The sequence below is a fragment of the Chamaea fasciata genome, unplaced genomic scaffold (assembly GCF_029207755.1).
Source record: "Chamaea fasciata isolate MVZ Bird 193981 ecotype frontalis unplaced genomic scaffold, bChaFas1.0.hap1 SCAF_2, whole genome shotgun sequence".
Taxonomy (NCBI): Eukaryota; Metazoa; Chordata; class Aves; order Passeriformes; family Sylviidae; genus Chamaea; species Chamaea fasciata.
The window spans coordinates 90,413,138-90,433,729 of record NW_027094087.1 but is presented as its reverse complement, the minus strand read 5'-3'; the positions used below and the strand labels follow the sequence as shown (position 1 = coordinate 90,433,729).

At 40.6% G+C, this 20,592-nt stretch overlaps 1 protein-coding gene across 3 annotated transcripts in view; it reads left to right on the top strand.

The window, feature by feature from the left end:
• The window catches only part of MCF2L (MCF.2 cell line derived transforming sequence like), a 127,179-nt gene that overhangs the window by 8,144 nt on the left and 98,443 nt on the right, over window positions 1-20,592 (top strand). The window contains exon 1 of one of the 3 annotated variants that reach the window (XM_066176745.1): window positions 12,827-12,844. The exons of the other annotated variants lie outside the window; for them this stretch is intronic. Within the exon in view, the coding sequence (XP_066032842.1) occupies window positions 12,841-12,844 (4 nt within the window). The 5' untranslated portion in view covers window positions 12,827-12,840. Of the gene's footprint in view, window positions 1-12,826; window positions 12,845-20,592 lie in introns of those variants that run through there. 3 annotated transcript variants of the gene reach the window in all.

Below are 20,592 nucleotides of genomic sequence, written 5' to 3'. Positions count from 1 at the left end.
ATCTTCTTTTATTTTTTTCCCAGATATGCTCCTCAGTCTTCCCAGCCACTTTACTTCTATCAAATGGCCACCTGGACTTGGATGACCAGACTAATTGCTTTTGCCGTTCTCATAAAAATCCATAAAAGGCAGAAATTACTTAAAGGAATTCTCTGGTTGTTTCATTTATTTATTTATTTTCCATTAGAATTTTGGGTTATTTCAGAAAAAAACTGTGAAATTATTATTGATACAAAAAAACCCCAAAATCTTATTTTTGTCCATGTTTATTGTTTTGATAGATAATGGCATAATTTCTCTTTATTTGGATGTAGTTTTTATTTTTCTTCTTCTATTTCAGTTCTGTTGCTGTGCTAAATTCAACCCTCTTCCACAAATTTCTGTTTTGGGCAAGACTTCCCCTCCCCATGGAACAGTAGCTCAGAGGTTGAAGCCTGAGATGATAAACAGATCTGACCTGGGACCTCATGGATTGTCCATATCCCTGACTGCCATGGGAATGCAGTTTAGGACTCCCTTTGCTCTGACTGACACAGAGACAGGGTTAAGGCTCTCAGTGTCAGTCACTACCCTACATTTGCATCGTTTGTAAGCCTTGCAGTGACGTGTTGTCTAAATCATGCAAACAGGCAATACAAATCTGACATTCTCAGCCTTAAGCTTGTGGAAGCCCCACTATAATGGTTTCTTTCCACCTTGGAAAAGTGCCACTATTACAGCTACCATCTGTTTCCTCTCCTCAAACACGGTTTTAATGCTCTGCAGAAAGAAGAAACATCTGCAAACCAAAGAAGGAAAACATGTGGTTCCTCTGTAAATACGTATGCAGTGCTGGTATTTTAAGTACAGGTAGCATCCCATAGCCATTTCAGCCTCTGTCACTTTTCAGTAGCTCCACGTTTTCAGTCTTATTCACAGTTTGGGCCCAAAGTTTACATTACATTTCCCTGGCTTTCTGTTCTTGACAGGCAGGCTTTTGAAGTTTTGAAGGCTGGCTCACCTGTCTTGACAAATGAGGCACAGATGTGGGAGGAAGGGACTCACACACCATCTCCAAGTACCCAGAATCACTGGGGTGAGTTGGATTATTGCAAGAACAAACAGGAACATCCTCAGGCATACTGAAGGGACATTCTAAAGTTGTGGGCAGCTGGAAGGACCTGTTCTGTGTGTCCTCCCCATTCCTACACTCTTGTGAGCTTGCCTGCTCTTTCATACGCTTGTAGCTTCTGCCCGTGGTTCTCTTGATTTTCATCTTTGGGAACTCAGGAAGTCTTTCTCCATGTGGCAGAGTGCTCTGTATGCTTCTGTTAATTTGGCAAGCAGGCATGTCTGAGCATGAAGGCATTGATTTACTACTTGGCAACTTTGTCGGCTTTCTATGTAGCTGGTAGAGGTGGAGAGATCCATGTGAGGGCTCTGAAATCTGCAGGTTGTTTGCACAGCCACTGCACCCAGGTGGCCTTCAGCAGTACTGGGGAATGCCTCTGCCTGGTAGTAACTTGCTTGCCCTTCCTTTCAGCTTTTCTGCTGAAAATAGAAAAAGTAGGCATGCCCTTCCTGACATGAGGTTTAAAATTTTCAAAGAAAGGGTGGGAGTTGCAATTGAACAGACACAAGCAGTAAGGAGCGGATTGCACATATTTTCCTTGAGGATGCACTGCCACAGATTCTGGGAGCACATGGCATCCATTTCTTAGCATATTCTGGCCTAAACAAAACTCTTTATTTTACAGCTCAAACAGCTGAATTTAGTGAAACTAGCGGGAGTAAGGTTCAGAGGTGGCAACAGAATTGTCCTTGTTAAAAGGAGCTGGTTGCCTTTTGGGGAATCTGAGGAAAAATATTTTGATCAACATTAAGGTTGATTACATTTTATTTTTAACCAAGTTATTGTTGCCTAAAGATTGTGTCCCAAAACATTTCATCATAACAAGGTTTCTTTTTTTTTTTTAACATACAACTCCTCCCCCCACCCCCCAAGAAAACATCTATCACTGACTTCATATCCAAAAATAGGTATTAAACAGTAAATGATGGCACATTATAATGGCTTTTCAGAGGATTGTTTGGTGCATATTTGTCAGTCTCCCCTTCAGTTTATGGACTTTGGGTATGTATACTGAAAGCTTGCAGAGCTGGGAAAGCCCTGCCTGGATTTAAGTACTTAGTGATATGAAAGAAGAAAAAAGCCTTTTCCTTTGATGCGTTTTTATTACCATGGTGTCTCAGAATATTTTCTTGGCAGGAGTGCCTGGCACAGCTGCCAGCCACGCTTCCAACCACAAAGAGCCAAGCTGCAAGATTACCTCGTGCATATCAAATAACAGGGAACTTCTGCAGAAAAGGAACAGCGCAGAGCAGGGGCGGAGTGTCTGCATGTAACACAGGCTGTGTTGTCTTCAAGGTGTTTGCTCTAAGCTGATGCGTTGGCCAAAACCTGGGAGTAGGAGGCATTTGGGTCACTCACTTTTTCGTTAAATGGAGAAGATCAAGCCAGCTACTTGAGATTTTGTTGCTTGTGTGTCAGCTCTAACAACTTCTTAAGGTTTTCAGTATCCGAAACACTGCATTTCAGCTGGAAGTTTGAGCCTGCTGTTTTACAATATCCGGTCTACTTCCACTGTTTCTTTTGTCTTGTCCCATTAAATAGCAGCTCTCATTTCAGACAGAAAGATCAGGATCTTTAATGCTTTTATACAGATTAATTACTTGTAGGTCTTTTGAGTTAACCCTGCAATACTGTGTTGGCTATTTTGACCCCTCTCTAGTTACTTATCCTCACAGCTAGATAGCTTAAGCATGAGCCACTTGGCTCACCACACGCAGGAATGCAGCTTTGTGGTGATGCAAACTGTCTGGAAGTCCAGCCTTTAACATTGCCCTTAACAGCACCATGGGTGCAGCCTCCTCAGTCAGCCTAAGCACACAGTCCTGGGTGCAGGTAGAGATGGAATCATCATCTTGGAGGTTGACTTCCTGCACAGACTGGGCAGTTTTAGACAATAAATCCCCTTACTTACAGTAGTCTCACACATTAGTTTTATCCTCAGTCGGCCTCTGCTGGGTTTTTTTTGTTTTTGTTTTGTTTTTTTTTTGCTTTTGAGTTTCTGTAATAATGCTTTGAATTTCTTGATGACTGATGGGAAGTGCTATTTGAGTTGTGGTGTTCCAGGGGCATGGAGCAGGCTGTTGAGCTTCCTGCATGGTTCCCTGGAGCAGTAGGGAGTGGGACACAATGAAACCCTTGCTGCAATGGAGAAATGTTGAACTTGGTCACACAGAAAGTGTAACTGGCTGTGAGTTTCATTCAGCATGGGAGAAAGCTGAAATGGAGAAGCCTTGTGACAGCCATCCCCAAATGTTTCTACCTTCATGTGAAGGTTGATGGTGTTTGAGCTTGGTAGGAGCCATTGTGATGGTGCCTTAGGCACTTAAATCCCTTTGAGAGCACAGGGCAAAGCAGTTTTCTAGTAGAATGTGGCACTCAAATTGTGACGAGCTGATAAAGCACAGTGCAGCATGGTACTGCTAGGTTTTGAGGATTTTGGTGTGTAATGCTGCTTGGCAGCAGTCTGCCTTTTTGAAATTGATAATCTGGGCAAACAGGTATTTGGCAAGTTGAGAACTGCACTGCTGTGCAATAAGTAAGCTCCTGTTTTTCACCTGTGCTGTTACTTCAGGGCTGTAAGTGCTGTCACCCTTCCTGTGCTTGAGGCATTTGCTAAGTGACAGTTTTACTGAAAGTCTTTCTGTCTTCAGTATTTCATGTGGCAGGCAGAAAATTTGCTCTGAGAAGTGACTGTCCTAGTTCTTTTAAAGTCTCAATTCCTGTTGAGCCAGAAATGTATTTTCCTTTTCTTTCAATTCCTGCCTATCATCTGATGAATTTAAAGGGAGGGTGGCTTTGCATATGAAACACCAAGATAATTTATATAAATAGAAAATGATGAGAATACACATAGCTGATTTTAAAAATTGCTCTTCAGGCTACAACCTTCATCATTAAAAATACCAAATGATAAATTACAGCCTTTTTTGTAAACACTCTGTGTCTGGCTTCTGGGATGGACAAAGCTGTTTCCCTTTTCACTATTTGGTCCTGGGCTGCTGGTTTTCTCTCCAAGTAACCCAATGTTACTTACCTGGTCGTTTGAGGTTACCTCATGTCACATGCCAGTGTTTCAACAAGAGCTTTGTAAAACCAGTCTTGTATCAGTTTAAAGGAACCAGCACGTTGCGTGACTGATTTGTTTCTCCTTTCTGCATTTACCTTGCGTGTGTTACTACAGGCATGATGCCCACTGAAGAAACTGCTGTGGAAAGGCCCTGCCAAGCTGAAATGTTCCTTATGGCTCTCTATCCTGCTGCTGGGGAATATTTGTAATTGAATTGGTTGTTCTCTGTTTCCATTACCTTAACATTTGCAATTTTCAGATTTACTGCAGTGAAGAGAGACACTTGGTGGCGAGGTGAAAGCTGAGTGGGTTTTTCTGATTCCCTGTTTGCCTCTGAGAAGTGCCTGAACTCTCAGGCAGGTGTCTCGGGTGTGGGAGGGAGGGCAAAATTTACCTGTCTTGTATCCCCTTGTTGATACATACATTAATTCCTCTCTAAACACTGGAAAATTCTATTGCTGGGTTTTGTTTTCAGTTTCCAGCTGAGTCTGGAACTTGGTTGTTATTACCAAATGGATTTATAAAAGGAAGCTTGATGCTTTCTTACTTAGCATTTCACTTTTTTGAGACAGTTTACACAGCCTTTCAGCATATTTGTGATGACAAAGTACATTTATATAAAACATTCTATTTTTGTTATAATACTTAAAAACAAAATTAAAGCTTCCACCCAAACATATGGTGAAACAAACCAGAAAAAAAAAAAAAAGCATGTTTGTGTTTGGGGAAGGAATTTTTCTAGTATACTTTGAGGACTGTTGACAATGGGAGAAGGGGAAAGATGGGCTAAGGAAGTGAAACAAGTATGTTTGGATATGCCGCTTGGATGAGAACCAAAAGCTGGCAGAAATGAGGTGATAAAAAAAGATTCTCTGGATGTGTTCATAGATGGGCATTTAGTAGGACATGAAGCTGGGTCCCCATAATACACTGTCTGAAAAACAATAGCTTTATGTTCATAGTAGCTATATATAGTTATGATGGAATATGACCTACATTCACAGAATCACAAGAGTGATGAAAATTCATCATCGTTACTTAATTCATGCTTGAGTAGATGCCAGGCTCTAATTATGACATAGCTCCAGTCTGCTCAGGACCCAGACATTTACTGTGATCCTGGCACAGGTGGTTTTGTTGAGGACAGCCACAGTCAAAAATTCTATTTCTGGGTTCTGTGCAACTGCTCCTGAGGTTGCAAGTGACCTGTGGCATGTACATTGGCATTCTGATAACAGAGACTTGGATGTAAAGAGAGGCAAAGAGCATCTGAGTGCACTGGACGGATCAAAAGAAAGTCATCCAAGTTGTTGATGGTTTTCAAAATGCTACCAACAGCTGACAGGAAAAAAAAAAACAAAAAAAAAAACAAAAAAACAAAACAAAAAAAAAAAAAAAAACCAGGACCTTTCTACATCAGATAAATCACTTGTGAAATAAAGGCAAGAAAAAAGTACAAACCAACACATAGCATTTTTAGCTCTCTAATTCCATATTTTCTTCATTTCTTTCTGCTGAGTCTTTTCAGTGTTTCTTGCTCCCAGCTCATGCTTTACTTGCCTTTCAAGGACATTGCAATCTGTGTCTGACTTCAGTGCCATCATTGTTTCAAAGTCAATTCCTATGAAAATTGTATACCTGAATTTCTTTGAGAACACAAAGCCTGGAGCGGGAGAGGGATATTAATAGAAACAGCTTCTCTCTGTTGTTGTATGAAGACAGAAGATGAACTATTTCAGTGTGGCAGTGGGAGGTGTTTTTCAAAGCAATTGTTTACATTTTTGAAGATCTAACGGAATTGAAAAGGTCTGGGTGGCACAGAGAGCTGCCATAATTTTGCATAAGGAGAGTAAAGGTATGCATTAAAGACTACATTGCTAATTTTGCAAGGTGTGCTTAGCAATTATCCCAGTTAAAGTAGTACTAACAGTTCCCACTCAGGCTTCAGAAAATCAGGAAGAAATGTTGCAGCATCTTACCACATGTCTTTTAAAACAGGGAAACAGAACAATAACTCTACACTTTATTTGATACTCTTTTTAAACACCCCACAATGATTCTTGTAGGATAGTTGTCTAGGGCTGAATTCAGTAAAGACTCCCCCTGACATTCATATGATACTGCAGGGAACTCTTATTGGAGCTGGTGGGAAGAGGCGGGATTTAAATTTTATCCCCAAAGGAGGATGGGAGTTTAGAGAGATCCAAGAGTAGTTTGAAGGGAAATACAGGTATTTGAGACAGTCCTGATGTGCGACTGCCAAGGCAGGAAGGGGTGTGGGTGTCACCACTTGGCACTTGGATTGCGGAGAAGCCCCTCCTGTTCCCCCACATTCCCTCAGGAGTTCCTCTTCCATCCTTTCCCATCAAGTAGCTCCTGACTTTCTGCACGTGGACATTCCCTGAGCTGCAGCGTGGCTCTTTGGCGTGCACCCTGCCTGAGAAGGAAAGCAGGAGCAGGCAGTGCTACGGGACAGAGGAGCCTTCCCACTCACTCACTATCACCACCCCCCTGGACCAGCAGTCTTGCTGGTTTGACAACCAGCCTGCAAGTTTCCCTGACATGTGAGACATGTGGTGCGTGGCTGGTACAGAGTGCTAGACCTTCGTCATTAAATAGCAACAAATGTGGTTTATATTATTCAATTTTAAAGATACTCGTGGAAGAAAAGGAAGCAAGACTTGTACATCCTCTCTCCTCTCTTTCCTAACCCTTTTCTCTGCTTCCTGCTCCTGGCAGCAGATCAGCTGTGGGTTAGCTTTACAAGGGGTATTTTTGCTCGTTGGGCTCTGTGGGGGTCTCACAAGCCTTGCCACCTGTGTGCTGCTCTCCTGTGCAGGGAGCAGGGTCACTCTGGGTGCTGTGCTGGGGGTTTGCATATCTTGTTTCTCCCCAGACCCTGCCATACAGCCTGTCCAGGACTGCAAGGGCTGCCCTGTCCGTCATGGCCCATTCATCCCATTGAGATCAGAGTGCTTCACAAGGAGCTGCTCTGGCTACAATTTACTGGAGTTGAAAAGTACTCAGAGAGAAGTTATTAGAAACGTCAGGTTTGATTTTATGGCATCATTAATGCTGGAGACCTCAGATTTTGAAAATTATCAATCCATTGGTAATTGTAGAGGGAAGAACTTAGTTTAACTATTTATGCCTTTAGAAAGAAATTTTGAGGGTCAAAGCCTGATCTTTAAAGTGTATTGCTGATAACACATTAAGCAATGAATTAGTAAGTTATGAAGCTATGAATAAATGAAATTGTGTTTGTTTTAAAGGCTGGTCATTTGCTCTGCTCCATTTTTTTACAGCCTGCCAAACGCTTTGCTGATGAGCTATACTGCTCTCGACAGATCCCTGCCTCGAGTAACTTGTTATCTGTATTTGACACAGCAGAAAAGGAAACATCAGACAAGCGTGGTGGAATTGATGAGGGAGGGAGGGAGGAACATTCCCAGCAGAAATAAGGTCAGGCACACCACTGCACAGTAGTGCCAGTGGGCTTCAAGCAGTTTTTCTTGTTTGGGAGAATAAGGGGTGTGTGCCCCATGGTAAGTCTGGTCCTCTGCTTGCAGAGGTGAGAGTCTGCTTGTGGCTCCTGCCCAGCTCAGTCACCTGGGTTTCCTTTCCTAGAGGTGAGGTGGCATGGGAAGGAAGCAGGGCGAGGCAAAGCTTGGCACTTGGCATCTCCTCCCCTGATAAAGTCAGGGCACGGCAAGGGTGGGAGCACAGGGAAACAGCAACACCTGTCTCATCCGGAGGCAGCCTGGGAGGCGTCTGGCCAGTGATGACTCTGTGTAAACTTGGATATCCGGGACTGCTACCTGCTCTTGTTCTTCACCTCAGCTGCTTCTGCCAGCAAGCAACCACAGTTAGATTATGAACAGTTAAGACATGAAATAGCATTTTTGCTTCAATATTTTTGTTTCCATCTTTGACACTTTTTTTCACCCTAGTTTTTGAAAAATCGTTTGAAAAATGACGTAGAATATCACATTTCACCATACTTGATGCAAAGTTGTGGGTTTGCGTGGTGTAGAGTCAACACTTGGTGAGCTTATTAGGTTCTGACAGCTCTTAGATGTCCTGTCAACAGAACTGCATTTTCCACAAACAGAAGTTTCTAATGTCAAGCAGCAATTTTACTGCTATTAGTAAACAATGTTGCTGCTGCCACCTAATAAATGAGACCATTTTAAAAAACCCAAACAAACCCAAAAACCCATCAGCAACTATTTTTAATATCATTTTTGATTTTTTGAAACTTTTTCAAGACTGTTGATCCCAAACCATTTTGCAAGCACATCTACTTTTTTATTTCCCTTGCCTTTGGCTTCCCATGGTTTCTCTTGTGTCAGATACCTTGCAGTGGTTTGAACCATTAAACTGATGGTTAATTAATCAGAAATTTGCCTTTTTTGAGGAGAGAGAAGTGTGCTTACTGTCGTATCTGCATCCTGCCCTGACTCATCCTGAGGTCATTTGGGCTGATATCAGGGCAAGAATGAGAACACATGGCCATGGCACTGGTGGAACAGGGATGGGGAATGACTGTTCCTTCACTAGTGGTCTGCAGTTAGTCAAGAGGAGAAACGGTGAAACTCCTGTGACCATCTCCTATTATTTGTGTTTCCTGGATAATTGAATCAAGTACAATCATCTCTTTAGAAGTTTACTGTCTTGGTTTATTGAATGTGTATTGGATGTCATGGCTGTTAGTTTGCTGACTGGCAAAGCAGAGAGAGGCTGCTTAATCTCTTTGTTACCATACTGCGGGTACTTGATTTCTGCAGAGATCTGCCCATTAAGCCCAGTTTCTCCACTGAGTCATTTCACTTCTTGATGCATGCTTCTGTCAAGATTTAATTGAATTTTGAGCTCACCAGTTATCCTGGAGTTCATTTCAGTAGGTGTAGTATCAGGCTCCTAGTCTTCCATGTTGTGTGAAATAGAAACCTGACATTTTCTGTTCATTCTCTCCCCTGCCTGTAACTAAGGAGTGCTGTATTTCAAGGTGTGATATCTGCACACAGTTTGTTTTCACAGAAGATTTTATTTGATTGCTGTGAAAGGTAGAAATAGCTACATTTTTTATGGTACCACTTATCCAAACTCTTAATTTTTTCACACCTCTTAAACAAATACATGATGTGTTAAGCAATATTTTACTTTGAAGATCAAAACTGTATAGTTAGAAATTACAGGGAAGTTCAGATTCTAGTATGTATAAACCAATACCAGAATTTCTTCAAGTGCCACATTTTTAACTCACCTCACGAGTAAGTATGATAGGGGTGCAACCAGGGACTGACTTAGACTTTGTTTCCCTTTGCATTTTCATCTTGCACTATGTCTAATGAAACAAATGTCGTGGGATGGTGATTTGGGAAGGCACAAGGCTGAAAGCTGAGTGTGCACACTGAGTCTAAAAAGCAACATTTTGTTGTGACTTTCATTTTTCTTTTTTTCTGTAGTTCAGTTTATCAGTTTACAGATTTGCCTTTGCAAATCTTGTCCAAAATCAGAGAAAAAGGTTTGCTTAAATTAGAGACAAAACGTACATTATATTAATAACAACTTTCAAGTATGTGTAAGCAAAACAGCTGCAATGATAAGAAGACCTAGAAGTATTTTTTTAATGAGACCTTTGTTTATTTTATCCAAGCCATCTGTTGAGAACTACAAATATTGTTAAGATTTGCCATTTGTCCTGTTCTGTCCAAGAAAAAACCAATATTGTGGCAGCTATTTGCTGGTTTTCTAGCCTTGATATGAAACATAAGATTTTCATTTAGAAGTCTATATTAATAATAAACTTATTTTTCAGTGCTAAATTACTAATTTTAAATGTTATCTGAGAACATTTTTGTCATTTACTGGTTATTAGCTTTTATTATTAATTTATAATACTTGCAAAGTCATTATGAGAGATACGTATTTTTATACTTCGTGTCTGCTATCAATTCTTGTGTTGCAGTTTGATGAGAATATATTACAGCTCTTAAATTTCTTCTTTCAGTTGGAAAAGTGCCTTAAATCATGGCATTGAGGCATGAGATTTATCCTGAAAAGGAAACAAGGTACATCTAGGTTTGTATGACTGCCCAGTGTTTGCTCCCAGTGTTTTTTGCTCTGTCTGCTGATCTCTAAGATCATGAAAGAGTAGGTCTCTCACCCAGGGCATTGTGTTTTGTACTTTATTAAAAATTGCACCCCATAAACCATCAAAACTTGTCAAAATAAACTGTATTTATGTTTTTTCTTACTATGATGTCTTGTTTGCACATGTACACTCCTGTCTCTGCCCCTCTATCCCGGTCTGCATGCTAGAGAGCATTTCTGTATCAATGCAACATGAACAGGATGGTCCCGAGCCTTCCTTGCCTGTTTTCTTTGAGACCTACAGCAAAGCAGCTACTCCCAAGTGAAGGATCAGCCCCCAGCACTGAGCAGGAAGCACAGGGGCATTCTGGCAAAGCCAGAAGCAGTTTGCATGGTAGAGGTGCTTTCTCCTCAGAGTCCCGAGAGGTTAACTCTCACCCTGGCCTCTGTTCGCACTACAGCTGTCCTAAGCAGGTCCCTCCTCAGGTCTCCTGCCTGAGGTCCATCTGCTGCACCCAGCCTCACACCACACCTCCCCTCCCAGTGCCTGTATCTCCTCTGCTCTCAATCCTTTTCAGTCCCCAGCTGTCCCTCCCTACCACCAAGCTCCTTTCCTTCCACAGGCCTCCTTGTAGTGTCTCCTTTCACTAGAACGTGACTCTGTCCGGCCTCCTCTCCCATTTTGCTGCGGTCTCACTGCCCAGCCTTCCCCAAGCTGTGGGTTGGTGTCCACCCTGTGCCAGCAGGGTATTCTCTGCAGGAGATCCTTCTGCCTCCCACACCTGGTGGTTTTCCTGCCAGTGAGAGGAGGCAGGGGCTTGCATCAGGGAAAGGGGCGAGCTGCAGACCAGGCTGAGTGTTTCTGCGGAGCCGTGGCAAGCCCCACGGCTGCAGGTGCTTTAAGCCCTTCACTTGCTGTCATTACAGCAGAGGTTATGTGCTGAACATCCTATGGGTAGAAAACGACCTTCTGGCTGTGGTGGAGCTACTTGTAAGTGCTCAGAGGGGTTCCTGCTGAACTTAAAGTCAGTGACATGCCAGAACAGTTCGTCAGAAGCAGAGGATGGAACAATGCTAATACAGTGTGGATAAGAGATGTGTCTGCTAGTTAGGACACGGAGGAAGTAGATCCTAGATCTTCACTGCCGTAGAAGATTGCATCACCCGGCACCTCACAATGAAGGCTACTTTCGGAGGTCCTTTTTGATAGGGCCCCCTTCAGAAAAGAAAGGAGATCTTGTTCTGCCAATCCTTTAATGACTATGTCTCTCTGTGTGCATTCCGGGGAGGGGGGGGTTCAGATAGCCAGATGAATTTTAACAGAAGGTCTTTGTGTAAAATATATGCACATTAAGAAAGAAATATATTTTACATCAGTTTTCAAGAAGAATGTGAAGTTACAGGGGGCGGGGTGGGGGGGGAAGTGTGGTGGTATTTTGTTCTGTTTTACAGTTCCTTTGTAAAAAATACTCAGAGCATGGTACTTCAAAACTATTTTCATTTTTCAAACCTATTTCTGGTTAAGTTTTATTTGAAGAAAGTTGTTCAGCTGTGTGTATAGGGCAGTAAATACATTTAGAAGGGTTGAATTATGAGGAATTCTGTTTGCTGGCCCTGTCTTCATCATGTGTAGAACTTATTTTGAGTTGTATAAAAATTCACCAGTTTAATATTAGTTTTTTATTTCTTGAGCACCAAAATAAGAAGATGTAATCTTTTATTCAAGCAAACTGAATAGGGTTGGTAATTGGAGACTTGTTGTTTTATAGCACTGTCCACCCATTACAAATGAATTTGCAATTTATTCTCGCAGTCTGTGATAACCTAATCACCTGCCAACACCTGACAGTTCTGCACACTTGTGATTTATTCAATTCCATCTTTCTAAAACATGGAACAGGGTTTTAATTGCCTTTTGTGAAGAATTTTGCCAGCCGGGAAATGGAGCCTCATTCCTTCATTTGCAGACAGAAACTGCTTAATATGGTAGCTCTGAAGTCTTTACTAACTTTGGATCTACCTTAAATACGTTTCCTTTAGCTCTTTTTTATACCTGAAAAAATTAACGCAAACTTGAAGATTATTTTTCTCTCCTTAGACAAAGGACTTTGGTTGTCATGCCTATTGTTTTGGTACTTTCTAACAACTGTTAAATATGTGATGCACCATTTATCTGCCTGCATGTGTGTACAACTTGTAAATAATTTAATGTTTTACTTTACCACTTGGCTTCTTCTCATAATTCTAAAATGAGGAAGATGAAATTCTGCTAAATTATTAATTCACTGGGAAATTGAAACAACTGACATAGATTAAGCACAGGAAATGGCTCCCTTTTCCTCTGTGGGAATCAAAGCAGTGAACACAACTGGGTAGCAGTGAGGGAGCTAAATGGACCAGATGATTATAGAATAATTTAGATTGGAAAGGGCTTCTGTGGGTATCATCTAGTCCAACCACCTGCTCAAAGCCAATCTACTTATTAGAGACATGCTTGGTTGAGGATTGAATGCCTGCAACAGTGGAGATGATCCAGGATGGAGGCGTTCACGAGTCTCCTGTGTCCATGGGTATGTAGACAGGGCAGATCAGACCTGTTGCCTGGCTGGATGGTGGATTTTGGTGGTATTCTGCAGTGTCAGAAGTTTTCCTGCAAGTTAAAAACCTTTGCAGCAAGTTATATTGGTGCACCAGTGCCATTGTGGCAGACCAGAAAATTTTGCAGCTCGCTCTAAATGTATCTTTAACAGATCAAGGCACAGTGACTTTATGAAGGCTTCTAGGTCTTGCAACTTAAAATAATTTGTTAGTGTCAATTTTCATAGTAGCCAGTTGTTTCTTTTAGTTATTTACTGTGGGTGTTTTTTGTTTTGCTATATTCATATAGTATATATTGTAGTGGTTGTCATAGATTGTTTTAAATGTTTAAAGAGAATTAAATGATTGTACATAGGGAAATGTGTCAGGATATTATTTGTATCTAGAACAGCAGCAAAATCCAGGCATGTAGCTGCAAAGCAGAGCAGAGTATAATTTCTGGTTTAATAAAGAGCCTTATAAACTAAAGTTAAACCTCTGTTCTGCAAAATTTCTGCACTCAGTAACAGCCTTTTCTCTGATACTTCTTTGCTTTTGATCTGCATTTATTTTGATTTGAGAGCAGCTGGGGAGCTCTGAAATATTTGAGTGTTGCATATATTTAACATGAACTGCAGTATCTGTGCTTTTTTTGTTTTGTTTTCTTACCTGCTTCTCACTCCTGGGATATATCTGGGAAGCCTGTATGTTCTTCTGAAGGAGAAAGTCAGTTTGCATAATGCTTTCTGGGTGCCCTGCCTGTATTTAAGGATACAAAATAAAAAATATCTCATGCAGACCTGTACATAACTAATAGAGGTGCCTGGTGCTGATGGCCCACGCATCACTAATCTGAGCAAACATTACTCCTTTGACCAAGTACCTGATTTGTTTTGCAATCGCACAAGGAGAGGACCAGTTCCCTAGATGATCCTGATGCCTTAAGCTTTAGCTTTTGTATTTGCAGATTCTCTGTTACCTAGGGATGTAGCTTTGAGCCTCATATTAAGTGTCAGTAAGCTTTCTTCACAGGGTAGGTAGACAAAACAAAATCCTGTCCTTGGTTTTGCCCTTCCACTGCTGATTCTTGAACATCCTGCTCTGCTAACTGTTGTCAGCCACCTAGGTGAAATGCTGGATTGTTTGGGAAGCAAATCACTATTTCTGTGAGGATGTGGGCAGAGACTAAAATACATACAGTTTAAATGCATAGGGAAAGTATATATGACATAGTGAATGGAGTAATAGTCACCTGGAAGAAATGCCAGCTTTCTGGAGTAGATCACCCTCCTTAATCATCCCAGCTGCTGCATCCCTGAGACCAAGTCCTCAGTTATCAGTCTTTTAGTGGGAGCACGTGTGCCCCCCTTTCTCAGTAGTTCCACCTTCAGTGTCATCATCATCTTCCTCAAACCAGCTGGGATTGATGAAGTCAGTTTGATGAAGACTGAAGCAATGGGATAATGTTTTTAGTGATAAGACTTTTCAGAAACACATCCTTTATGGACAGAGCGTGCCTGTGTAACATTCTTTCTGTATAAAAAAGGAACGCATGAAAATTGCTGTCGCAGTGCTGTCTTTACTGACAGCATTTAGAATGTCTGGGAAAAATTAATCTAGGAGTCCAAATGTAACAAAGGAGATCAAAATTTGGGAGGGAGAAAGGAACTATTAGCTGGGATTCACCATTGGTTTTATGGCTCTACAACTATGGGGACCCGCACTGGGTGCGCTTTGCAGGCTTTAGTCACATCAGAGAATATGCAGGCTGAGGTGTAACCTATGATTTTTTGGTAATGTCTTGACCTTTTCTTTCTCAGTAGCTTATATACTAATAATGTTATTTCCCCCAGTGTTTCCATGTATGACTATGTGAAGAGGAGCCATGATTTCATCACTGCCTATTTCTACTTCATATATTTTATTCACAAAATCTTCATTGTCTTTCAACACATTTTGATGTAATAATTTGTTTGTCAGTTGTAACTCCAATGATGTATTTACCCACTGTGGCCTTATTTGGTTTCTAAGTGTACAGCCATAAATAGTCATTATTTATGCTATTGCTGCTATTTTATTTATGAAATAGTGCTATTTTATGAAATCATGTGAACATCTCAGCTGAAGAATCCAAACACAAGCACATTTTGCAGTACTATTTTGGGAAATATTCATTAAATAATGCACCCAACTTGGAAATCAGTAGATAAAATTTCAGCAGCTTTCCACATGCCCCTTTGTGTACCATCAAATTTGACTTCTTCTACCACATCACGTTTGTCTGCTCTGCTTGTCGTACCTGGAACGTATCCATGCACAATTCACTGTTAGGCTGCACAAATGCAATTGCCCACACACAGGAAGCAAGAAGTCACTGGGAGCAGGAATCCTCCTTTTGTCAGCAGTATAGAGTCAGGTCAAAGTGCCTGTGTGGTTGTGGCTGTATTCAGTGTTGGTGCTTGTTGGTAAGATGCTATAGATGGAATGATTTTCTCAGTCTTTTTAAAGGTTACAGTGACAGTGACTGCATATCATACAGCATTTATTTTAGGTTTTCAGAAGGAAATTGTTGATTCTTAATTCTCAAAGAATTTTTCACTACTCAACTGAAGCACAGACTTGTAGTCCTTTGCAGTTCCAGATGGCATAAAGACCCTTGGTGTCTCTCTCACTGTGTTTAGATATATTTACTTGCAGGTCTTTAATTATGACTGTGTAAATAAAATATGTCTATTAAAACTAAGTAGCTCATAAGTAGAATTTGGCAAACTAACTCTGAACAAACTAAAACTTTGACTGTCTAGGAAACTGTTGAACACCCCAGCAGAAATCCCTTCATCCCAGTTCAATTAAGCATACTTATCTGTACACAAGAAAAATCCTATTTTCCTAGAGGCTGACATGAGCATCATAAAAATCAGCAGTTAATGAATGTTCATTAATATTATGAAAATCTCATTCCTTCTCCAAACACTTACGTGATTTATCTCCATAACCATTTCAGAAGATTGCAGTGCACAACCTGCTGTGCTGCATCCCAACAGTAGCCTGAGAAAAATTGTATGAAATTCTTACAGCCTAGGGATTTTTGCACCATTTTTGATAGGTCCCTAAAAGGTATTACAGCTGCATACAAGCTTTGTAGAGTATTAATAGCACTGCTTCTTCTGTGCTGAGTGGATTACTGCCATATACATTTGTAATTGGTGTAACAGTGCATGCAGAAGAATTTCAAAGCAGGCACTCAACTGAAAACTCTCTTGTTTTAGTAACAGCCCATTCATGAAGAGACTAAGAGAGGATTGTGAAAAAGTGTAGAAGAATTGAAGTCTGATAAGAAAAGATGTAGGAACTGAGCACTGGATCTCTTGGGTCCGAAGTACATGGCAACTGAGAAAATTTTTCAGAGGAATAAAGTTTAGGGTAGAGGAGACTGAAGACTGAAAGGGTGCTCCTGGCCTGTGGCAGCACTTCAAGACAACATCCTATGTTTATGTAGGTGCTCAGCAGTGATTTCCTTCTGTACACATTAGATTGACAACACCTGAAGCTGTAGCCAAGGCTCACCCCTGCTGAGAACTGTATATACCACTGCTGAATGCATTGATTCAGCAGTGGTCTATACAATGTTTCGTGTTTCGTAGTTGACAAAGGTATCATCTGCAGGAAATGACCTTCTGAAAATCATGGGGTTTGCATTTTTCTGGCCCTCAGCAAAATGAACCCCTCCTGAGCAATCGAGAAATGTTCCCAGGTGCTCTGTCTACTTCAGAGAAATTAAGGAAGTGTAGGCTTCATTAGTGAGCCGTTTGCTAATCTCAAATGCGACATATCCGGTTGGGAAAGGCAGCAGTGTCTGTCTAGACTGTAAATGCATTCAGACCCCTTCTCTGTCTGCTTCTGCCAGAACTCAACCTGATGGGAAAGTACTGTGTATCTACTGTACTTGTTAAAAGATACAACTTTTGAACTAGAATTCTATTTTGAGCATAATCAAAGATTCCTAAATGTCAGGCAGAGTTTTTCCAATGTCAAATTTTGGTTCTCTCTTCCCCAGCTCATTCTGCACAGACCTGTTTGCTGGAAGGTCAGTCAGTGTTGTTGTCTGCGTGTGTTACTGATTTCTGTACATTCATATGTGTTTGTGTAGGTATGTATATGCACATATTAGATGCGGGTGATTTTTGAACAGAGCTTTCACTAGCATAACTCAATATATAAAGATACATACTTATCCTGAGTCCCTGAGTTGGATTATTAGCTGGTACGTGATGGGAACGACCACTGTGCCTCAGGGTGTATGTGCAAGGAATGGCTGATAAACCCAAAAACATGGTATCTTTATAGGACATAGTTAATAAAACTGTATTGGATAAACCATTTTAAGCCACTTCTTCTTGCTGTCAATTGTTTTATCTGATTATCATCAGCAGCTTCCTCTTGCAGTGACTCCATAGTGTACAGGCAGCAAAGGTCTCTCATCTGTTTCTTTCTCCTTGTCTTGCTGCAAAAATCCATTCTCTACAGGCACCCACCTGTCTTGGTCTCCTCCCTCCCTTGCACTGGGCTCACAGAGCAGCAGCCGTCAGGTACTGAACTATGGCTGGGTGTAAGTAGGGGTCCACTTCAAGCTTAGGACTGAAATAATTCCCTGGAGCTTCCTGTGTGAGCAGATTCCTCTTCACATGCTTTCACTACTGACCTTATACTTCTGACAGATTTGCTCAGTCACAACCTGTAACTGTCACCTTCCAGGTAAATTTACCTGGTAGAATTTAAGTAAATTATTGAGCTGGTGGTGGCAGTTGCATAATTAGCTCCAGTATCACAATGACATTTACCTGTTGCTTTGCATTGGCACTGGATACTAATCAGGCTTTCCTCATGTTCTGACCTCCTGGTCTTTGTCAGTGTATATGCAATTTCCTTACTCTTTCCTAGAACATCTCTGACGTTTTGAAATTGATTGCTATTTGCCTTCAAAAGTGAAAGGACTAGAATTAAAGGACAAAGTGGATGTGCTGTCTTGTTAGATGTTAAATGTCACTTTGTGTGGCTGATCATAAAGAGAAATTCTCCTCTAGTTATTTCTCTGATCCACTGTGACTTTCAGAGTATTTTCTGTTGCTAATGGTGAAGGAATTTGTTCTTTTGGAGATGGGTTGCATTTGTTGCTAACCCTCAGGAGATTCAGACATGCAATATAAGATTGCCCAAATTAGAGGGACAGATGTTAGGCTTTAAGAGCTTTTTGTTATCTTTAAAGTTAAGTGTTTACAATTCCAGGATACTGAAACCCTAATCTTATATATTGCAATTTTATGTTTGTTTGTTACTGTACATTTAAATTATGAAACACTCTGTATTAGGTTTGGGATATATTTTAGTTTAATTTTTTGAGACATCTTTCTGCTGTAAAGAAAGACTGGCAGAAGCAGCTCAGCAGTGTAATGTGCAAGTATAAATAGAATGCAAGCTGTCCATTTATCTCAGTCCTGATCTACTTATATTCATCTGATGCTTATTACAATCATGGTTTGTCTCTGAGCAGATACATGCAGTTAGGATTAAGCTTGGACAACTAACCTAATTCACTCTTGTAACTCACTCTTGTACTTAATTCAGGGTTTCTGTCTAGATTTCTTGTGATAGCAAATAATTCTTTAAACTCCCAGCCCTTAATAAATCAACATCAAAATATTAAGAATATTTAGCATGGTCTATGTTTTTATTAGATACTGAGTTTGTTTGCAGTGGGTTTTAGGTTCACCCAGATATATCTTCATTCATACCTATTTCTGAAATTTCTTCCGACTCCAGCTTCTGCTGCTATGTAATGGTATTTTATTAAATATATTTTCAGATGACAGATTCTCTAGAATATTCGAGGGGACCCCTTTTTGAAATTTTTTTGCTGTAATGTTCTGCTAGAGTTGTCTGAAAGTGAAATGTAAGCACACATGTCCAATTCAAACAAGCATAAAAGTAATAAGGCAAAGGATTGTACTGAAACTTTATGTTAATCTCGTCCAAATTGAAAAAGGAATTCTACATTCATGTATTACAAGAATGTAGACTATCCATGGAATAATGATTTATTTCTTGGATATTCAGACAGGTTTTCTCATCAATTTCACTCTACAAGATCCCTGTGGGATTTGTGGATGTAAAAATATCAAGCTTTGTGTCTTCAACATCTCAGCTACATTTTCTTTTTCATTTAAAATCAGCTTCTATTCACTCTCTATTGTTTTAGCCTAGTGACTGGCCTCTGGCATGGATTAATCTTTGACAACTTGTTTTCAATTTTAAAAATTAACACAACCAACTTGTCATAATTCAACACTTATATAGGGTTATAAAAAAGCTCAGGACTAAGCATAATAACCGTCAGTGCCAACTTGTTATGGTGTGTGGGTGTTCAACTCTATAAAACAACTTACATTTCAGATTAGAAGTAACTTGTATATCATATTTTAATGTGTGCAAAACAATCAGTTTGTACAATAATGTAGCATGAGTCCAGTTTATCTATTCTGTTTTATGACTGTTCTCAACAAAATAAGTATGCAGGACATAATTGATGACACATGATTTAAAGAGAAAAATCTAAACAATATTTTCACTTTTCTTCCCCCTCATTTAATTTCCACTGTTACTGTGAGTGCGCTGATGCTGTAAGATCCACATGGCAAGATTTAGCTTGTATGCACCCTTATGTTTGCTTTTAGAAACTGATCCAAGAAACAATAATTTCTGAGCTCTGCATATGTGTATGGTAGATGCAATTCCCCATATAATTTTCAGAGTCTTTTGTATTGTTCATGTGAGATCAGTCCTGCAGCCCTCTGGGTTGCCACTGAGGATGTTAAGGCACTTCTGATACTGGAGTTTCTCCTCCCTGCCAAAACTCCAGGGAAAACAAGTGAGTGAGTGGAAGATACAGATTGCACAGGTGGAATCTTGTGCCCTGTGTGTGTGGTGAGATCTTGAAGTGCATGAGAGCTGTCATGTTTCTTGTCTGTGAGATGTACTCTTTTCCCAAAAAAATGAGGTCTGCAATAGGAGAAATCACAGAACCAGTGGCACTGGCTTCTCAGGAGATACAAAGAAGTGTGGAGAAATGTAATACATTTAGAAAAAACTCTAGAACAGTGATGATTCTGCTGCCAGAGCCTCCTGCTCAGTACAGTTAGGAGGGATACATGCTCCTTAAGGAGAATCTTTCACCATCACATCAAATATGAGGATGTAAGGAAGAGCCTGTAAATAATTGCTAGAATTTGGAGCAAAAATCACAGTAGGACGTTTGAGATGTCCTGTAAAGATAAGGCCCCTGTACAAACAAAGAGATCAAAAGGACCACTAGGAATATTTGGTGGTGAAGACAGTGGTGGCATCTTAATTTAATGATTCCTATGAATACTTGAAGTTACTGTTCTGAAGTATTTTGTGAGTCTCTGGGAAAGGAGGAATCAGAGAGTGTACTGCTGGATGTCAGCATGGCTGCTTCTCTTGTCAACGTGCCACACTCTGCCTGTGGTCAGAAACAGACCTGGAAATGAAGCATGAGAAAAATAACCCCTATTTCATTGCCACAATTGTGTTGATTCCATCAGGCTGTCTGCAGACATTTAAACATAATTGGAGGGGTGTTACCCACTGAATGTTGCTGTTTATGTGATGTGAGAGATAGGTGCAGTCTAGTTGGTTCTGCCAACTAATACTCAAAGAATATTGC